This window comes from Arachis ipaensis, chromosome B04, assembly GCF_000816755.2.
Source record: "Arachis ipaensis cultivar K30076 chromosome B04, Araip1.1, whole genome shotgun sequence".
NCBI classification, from domain to species: domain Eukaryota; kingdom Viridiplantae; phylum Streptophyta; class Magnoliopsida; order Fabales; family Fabaceae; genus Arachis; species Arachis ipaensis.
In genome coordinates this window covers 131,787,754-131,795,576 of record NC_029788.2, presented here as the reverse complement: position 1 = coordinate 131,795,576, position 7,823 = coordinate 131,787,754, and the positions used below count along the sequence as shown (strand labels likewise).

Here is a 7,823-nt window from a genome sequence, read left to right as displayed (position 1 = left end):
TTATAATATCAATTAATTAAAAAGAACTCACCGATTTCCCTTCTTAACAATGTGTTGTCCACTTATCCCGCAAACTCTAGATAAAGCCAACTTCCACGCTTTCGCCTTGTCTTTGCCTTCTCTCTTTTTATGTTTCTTCATGGCTTTCTTAGATATGGTGCTAGTCTGATATCTCATTTCCGCGGGCGTCACGTGATAAAAAACTGGAATAACGGATCGTTTGTTTCCATCCTTGGAGTAATACTTGAGCATCTGCTCTAGTTCCAGGAGGCACCATGAGGAAGATACATAGTTTTCACTCATCACAACAATATGAATCCTTGATCTTTTAATGGCTTCCATCAGAGTAGGTTTAATTTCGTCACCTAGTTCCAGACCCGGATCATCCCTGAATACTTGCAGTTTTTTTACATCGGCCAGGCCATGATAGAGATAATCTGTGAATAAGAACCTTGTGTCCTTGCCTCTAAAGTTCAGAAAAACATCATACATGCCTTCTGATAAGGACGACGTTGACCACAACCACGGTGCCGGTGATGACGAAGAAGACGCCGCCCCGGCCGCTCCATCATCGGCCATGATGTGGTATACAACAATTGAAATCAAAGAAGCAGTGAAGCAGTGTGGATATCAACGATGAAATAGTTGGTGGATTGATTCGTGAACTTGCTTGGTGACTTTGGAATATATTATTCGCTACTTGCAATACTCTGATGAATGGTTGATACATATATTTGTTATAAAAAGACCTTGGTCATGACAATTGCTTTCACCAGCAACCAGCAAATTTATTATACCAACTACTATATTATTAAACTCTTGATATTAGACTTGACCAATCTTAACTTAGTCCTTTAGTATCGCCAAGTCATATGTCCAGCATGATGCTCACTCATCTCTAGACAATGATTCTTATGATTAAAGAATGGAAAAGTATAAGTACCAACATATTATCTGACAATTTATTGCCAACAATAATTAATTATTATATTTTAAATACATATATAAAGAGACACATCCAAAAAATATATCTATAAAGACACTTCTATTAAACACAACCATAAAAAAGATATTTTTATTAGACACATCCACGAAGATACTTCCATAAAACACAGTTATAAATAAGAGTTGGCAGAAGTTGGCAGATATGCTGTTGGTAATGTAGCGGGACCGTTAAAGAATAGAGGGGTATAATAAAGGTGGACCTATCAGCTATGGCCATGGTCTCCTCCAATTTTATTTGTAATAATTTTTCTCTTTCAATTCAAGTAATGGAATTGTGTTCTTAGTTCATTTTAAGTCATAATTCATCTTTTAATTATATAAGAGTAATTAACCATTTCTAATCATGAAAGATTGAGGCGCTGATAATACTGACCATTGGCTAATTTAAATTAACTTTGTAACCATGAAAATTTGTGAATCGAATGAATAAAAATTTGACAAAACTAACCTTTAGATATTTAAAATTTGACATAACTGCTTATATTTCAAATCACAAACTCTAATTTAACCTTGACATAGCAATATATATGAATGGTGACAATTATTAAATGAAAATTCTTGTACCAAATCAATGTGGGACAATGCCAAATATGTAATCATCTCCCATTAACATAGTAGACATATAAGTTCATGCTAATTCATTATAGTTGTTTGATGAGAATTAAGTAACAAAACAAACCATAGTCAATGTAATTCTAAACCAAAACACTATAACTAAGTTCCCAAAAAAATTGAGGTGCACATGGTCTATGTTACAGTCATATCTAAACACTACAACAAAAGTTCCTTAATCCAGTCAATCTTAGGCCTTAATTAGGTGTGGAATTGCTATTGCCACTAGAGAGTTCAGTTGTTGGTGCTCCAAGTCTTGGAGTCTGCATAAATTGCATGAATCTGGTAGATGTTCCAACACTAGCACCATGCATGATTTCTTGGCTAACAATAGGCCTACTTGAGGGGTTGTTTATTGAAGGAGGTCTCATGTTGTTGAACAGAGTTGGAGGAGGCCTGAAGATTGTAGAAGGTTTAGAGAATGGGGGTTGAATTTATGACCTTCCTTTACTTTAATGAAATAACCATTTTAAAACAAACTTTTAATCTGAATCTGTTTGAACTTAGCAGCGGAAAATTTATGAGACAATTTCATTTTGTCTCATGAATATCAGAAAACAGAACAGAGTAGGGAAGAGAGAAGCTGATACCATCATGTATCCTGGTTCGGTTGTCTTGTGCACTGCAACCTACATCCAGTCTCCACCACAACAGTGGTAGAATTTCCACTATAGTTAAAGTATTACATACACCAATTCCATAGGATTGACACAATCCTTTCACACTCAAGTTCTAACCTGATTTGAGTTGTAACCCAACTAAGAAAGGGATACCTCACTAGTACAAGATACAAGACACTTAATCAATCTAAAGAAATCTGAAATAACTCTAGAATTTTCACTCATGTGTATCTCTCTGCCTTTTTCCACTCTTAGGCTCTTTCAATGACTCCCTCATTCAACCTTTTACATCAAGAAATTACAGAAAGATAAACATTGAAAAGAAAATTACAATTTGTAAAACATGAAGGAGATTGATTGCTTCAACAGCCTCTGTTGCTATGTGATAAACCAGATTTGCTAGCTTCTGATTCAGTTCCTCATTCTGGCAGAATGCTCCTTTGACTAAGAAGCACTGTTCAAGTTGATGAACTTTTTCAGAGAATTCTTCTCAGAACATAAATCTCAAAAATTGGTTATCTCTCCTTCCTTTCAATTGAAGTGATTTTCCTATTTGTATGATTTCAATTTTTCACACCATAGGCTTGCTTCACACAGTTGACTTCTTCTCACAAAAACAGAGCAACAGCTACGCAGAATAGAGATGGAACTGTAGCAGAGATTTCAGATTTCATGCATTCATACTTTCCATCTTCTCTTTCATCCTTTTTCCAATCTCTTCAAAGATCTGAACCATTTATTTTTGCTTTGGCTTCAAGTTCCTTTCTTGACCGTTGATCCACAGCAGAACTTCATAACATCCATTTTTTTTTCATTTTACCAGAAATGGGTATGATGGGAAGGAAGCTTCAGTAAGTTATTTTGGGGTACCAATAATGGAAAGATCTTTCTTATTTGCCTAAGATCTGATTTTGCCCTAGCTTCTGATTTCTTCTTCTTTCTTCTTTGTAGCTAACCTTTTCTTTGGAGGCCTTAACCTTTTCTTCGGCGGTCTTGACCTTTTCCTCGGCAGCAGCTAGCTGCTCTTAAAGCGACTTGACCTCGTCTTTGTACTTAGCATTAGCCTTGACGGAGGATTCAAGCTTGTTCTCCAGAGACCGTGCCCCCGCCAAGGTAGATTCCCTTTTCTTGCTACAGTGGCTCTCCGGAGCAAGGTACGGTACATCCATCTGGCATGTGAGGCAAGATCCCCACCATAGAAGAAGTCCTCTGTGCCGGAAAGCAGTTGGGTATCAATGAAAGTCTCGGCATCAAAGTTCTTCTCCATCACTGTGAGAACTCCCTCAAGACTAGAAGATGGCTTCCTTTTTCTTGGGTTGTCAAGGACAACCACCTCTGGCCCTTCAGTCTCTGCCTCCACCTCTGGTTGGGGACCTGAAACAGCGCTGGTCCCCGCCACCTCCCCCTGGGTAGTTGAAACTGAACCTCAGGCTCGACGGCATCCTAGGGAGGCACCTTGTTGGCAGGGGTGGCAGAGTCGTCATTGCTGCCATCAGCAAGGAAGGTGTTGAATAGAGCGTCAAGACCAACTTGTTCGCCAACCATTGATACTGCAAGAACAAACAACAGCTCGTTAGTCGGCAAGACAGCTAATCAAGTATACAAATAATAAGCACGAACAAAGGACTAAGCGACCACACACCTATATAACCCCTACCCATGTCCCGATCACCCATAAGGAGGTGGGGGTTAACATGGTTTTTGCCAAAGACGGCCAGCAAGACATCGGCAATCCTCTTGTTCTCTGGTGACAACCCTTTGTATGTCACTTTTGTGAAGGCGTTCGCCCCCGCCCCGAAACTCCAATAGGTCAGGATGTGACGTTCCCCCTCCAAGGTCAGCCAGAAGGGGTGCCAACCTTCGGCAGGGAGAACTTTAAAGTACTTGTCTTTGAAGCCGTGATAAGAATTAATCCTCGAATAAGCTGAAGATCCTCCGACCGTGGGCCGCCCGGAAAGACATAAAGCCCTTTTTAGCCCTCCCCTCTTTGGAAGGGTTTGTCAAAGTAAAAAGAAACAGAAACACCTCGACGGAGGCCGGCAACTCCAAATATTCACAAACCATCTCGAAACAGCGGATGGAGGCCCAACTGTTCGGATGCAACTGAGACAGCGCCACGTCACATCGGTTGAGCAGCGCCATTTGAAAAGGGTAGAAGGGGATGCAAACCCCCAGGTGGGTGAACATCGCTTTGTAAAACCAAATCCAATCGGGAACCCAGGGAGACTGAAGGTTCAGTTGGAATATCCGTTCCTGGGCATGGGGAACAAAAACTTCGTAGTTACTCTCTTCATCTCCTCCCTCGCAGAGGCACTCGGCTTGTCGGAACTCCGTAAGTTCCTCCACAGACATTTGGTTGGGAGTTTCCTTTACGTCTGAGGTCACCCAGGCGTAGCGATCGTAGGGCGCCGGTCTCACGACTCTGATGACGGGAGCTGGGTCATACTTACAGTGGGGGCACCACTCAAAATCAGTCTAAGAGGTCGGAAAACCGGCACTAATACCAGAATCTACAATCTACCTATTCGCAGTTAAACTGAAGCTTATCTACTGGCAAAATGAGGCCTAAACTACCAGGAACCTAGATGGTAACCCCCCTAAAACTCTAGCTAATAACAACCTCAAAACACATGCACAGACCTAAACACTACTCAACGCATAAGAAGCGGAAGCAATGGCAAACATCTAATCTGTAAATAGTAAAGACAAAAAGGCTCCACAGAAGAAAAATCTACTTACCAGGAAAATAATTAGCAAGGAAGAAGCACGAAGGTAGGAAGGAGGACGATCGCAGGCCAATGCAAGCAGAATTCAGAAACGCGAGAGAGAGTAGAAAATGCGGTGCAAAGATAGTGTGGAAGCAATGAAAAGAAATGGGAAAGAAAGGAAGGAATAGAACGAAAGAATAACCACCTTGGAGAAGCGCGAAAGTCAGGGGCAAAAGAGACCTTTCTCCCCTGCTTTCAAATCAACAATAAATGCGCTTAATGGCGGGCGCAAGGAACGAGGCGACAGGCAGCGCTTTTCTGAAGCGACGAAGCCCGCACGCACGTAAAAGGCACGTCCTGACCACGAGCGCCCGATAAAGCGACGACATGAGAAAGAGAGCAGAACGCGCCAACAACGACACTCACGGCCATAGTTGGTGCGTTGGGGGCACTGTTACGGCCCGGCCCAACTGGCATGATTAGCCGATTCGACCCACGAACAACACGACCTACTCGGGCATAACCCGTCCGGCCAGCGACCCGGACACTTGCTCCCCTGCTGCCAACCATATGACAGCTGGGAGAGGAAGCTTCCTGGAAGGAGACCTCTCCCGTGGGGCCCGCCTCTCTGACAGGGTATATATGGAGAGGGTCCTACCCTTTCTCCAAGGTACGTCACTACTCACTACCCTTAACGCCACCGGCATCTTTCTGACTTGAGCGTTGGAGTGTCATTGTAGGTGACGCCCCCACCTCATATCACACACAGCTCGGGAGGTCGTTTCTTTGCTCGTCTCAGTCACCAGATCCAGGCCGATTCCCACCTCTTTAGCCGAAGAACCCCTCCGACCCATCCGAAACCCGTACAACAGTACAAAAGTATATTTATTAATATGAAAAAAATGTTACATTCAAGTTTTTTTGTCAATAAAATTGAATCAATTTTTTTTAATTTAACAAAAATCAGTTAACTAATATTATTTTAAATCTTATTATTTAATTTAGTTAATTACAGAAAGACTTGGATTCCTCTAATATAAAATTTGGGACCAACAAATTGTCATCATCCATAATTTTATATTATACCATTGTTCATCATCACATTTCTATACTATACCATTATTTAAACCATTTAAGAAATTAGTGGGGAGAAGTTGCTTGGCACATTAATAAATAATAATGATCGAAATCATATTTTAGTCATCCAAAAAAACACACCAGTGAAGCAGTGTGGATATCAATGATGAAATAGTTGGTGGATTGATTCGTGAACTTGCTTGGTGACTTTGGAATATATTATTCGCTACTTGCAATACTTTGATGAATGATTGATACATATATTTGTTATAAAAAGACCTTGGTCATGACAATTGCTTTCACCAGCAAATTTATTATACCAACTACTATATTATTAAACTCTTGATATTAGACTTAACCAATCTTAACTTGTCCTTTAGCATCGCAAGTCATGTGTCCAGCATGATGCTCACTCATATATAGACAACGATTCTTATGATTAAAGAACAGAGAAGTGTAATAAAGGTGGAGCTATCAGCTATGGCCATGGTCCCCTCCAAATTTGTAATTTTTCTCTTTCAATTCAAGTAATGGAACCCAACCAAAGGGAGCAAACGTAAGTTTCACCTGCCGCAACTTTCTTAGGCAGTGCAGGCTTTTTAGGATTTCTTCTGCTTTTGTTGCTTCATGGTCTTGGTATGCAGTTACATATAAACCGAGTGTTCTCAACTTGGGAAAGTAAGCATTGCCTAATAAGCTCCCTAGTTTTGATTGGCAGACACATAACATAGTGTTTGGAGATTCTGCATTTTATCTTTTACTTCTTGTTCATCTATTAACAGTTTCACCAGAAATTCACAATGAAGATGTCTTAGTTGCTTTAACCCCCCAATTCTTAGGTCCTTCGAACTAGTGTACAGTACATGTAATGTTTCCAAATTGTGAAAGTCACATAATCCATCGAATTCAACTTCCATTTTCAAGTACCGGAGGGGTGTCAAACTCTTCAAATACTCAGCACTTGTTGAAGAACTAACCCGAGCCCATTTCGAAAAATATAGCACATTAACTCGGAGATTTCCTGGAATATGGTGTAACCATCCCCGTGCATCTTCATAAAAGAATAGCGAATGAGTGGATTCTTTATTGCACGTCTCTAATGAACAGGTATAGGATCCTACTGTGCTAGGAAAGGACAATAATCTACGAGCATTGTTAGTGTTGTTATCATGGTTGTTGCTGTCTGATCTGATATGCACAGTTCCGGAAAAGAGATCATGGATCTGACATGTTTTCACGCCTTTCCCATCACTGCTTCTCCTTGCTACTTGTACCAAATTACGATCCACCATCTCCCTCAAGTATTGCTCAATTAATATTAAGAATCATGTGCATATATATTGCTATTTCATGTGTAGTATAGTTAATATCTTAGGCATGATACAAGGTTTAAACCTGTAATCTTCAGATCACAAGTCACCAATGATTATGACATTGTCACATTGAAAGCATTAAAAGAATTAATTCCATCAAAGAAATATTGGTGACCATTTAGTTAGCTGTATTATGTGCCTATATATGCAATATTATTAAGCTCAAAGATAAAAATATCCGCTGGATGCTATGGCCCAGCTGTTGTTGGGGCATACCTCGTTTCAATGGGAGGTTACTATGACTTGAGGGGGAATATACTATAGTTTATAATGGTCCTAGCTTTTGATCTGTAATTCTGTATTAGCTTTTGGTTATGATTTTCAATTTTTCTTTTATACATCTTACAGCAGGAGATGTTGCTGGTATTTTATACTTCTCTAGGATTTGGTAACTTGTTATTTCCATATGAATGTTACATTTATGTATA

At 40.2% G+C, this 7,823-nt stretch overlaps 1 protein-coding gene across 2 annotated transcripts in view; it reads right to left on the bottom strand.

The window, feature by feature from the left end:
• Positions 1-888, bottom strand: part of LOC107635610 (disease resistance protein RPP13) — a 6,198-nt gene extending 5,310 nt beyond the window's left edge. Inside the window, exon 1 of one of the 2 annotated variants that reach the window (XM_016339126.2) lies at positions 32-888. In XM_016339126.2, the coding sequence (XP_016194612.1) occupies positions 32-579 (548 nt within the window). In that variant the 5' untranslated portion in view covers positions 580-888. The remainder of the gene's footprint in view (positions 1-31) is intronic. The other variant, XM_016339127.2, reaches the window with a different exon arrangement.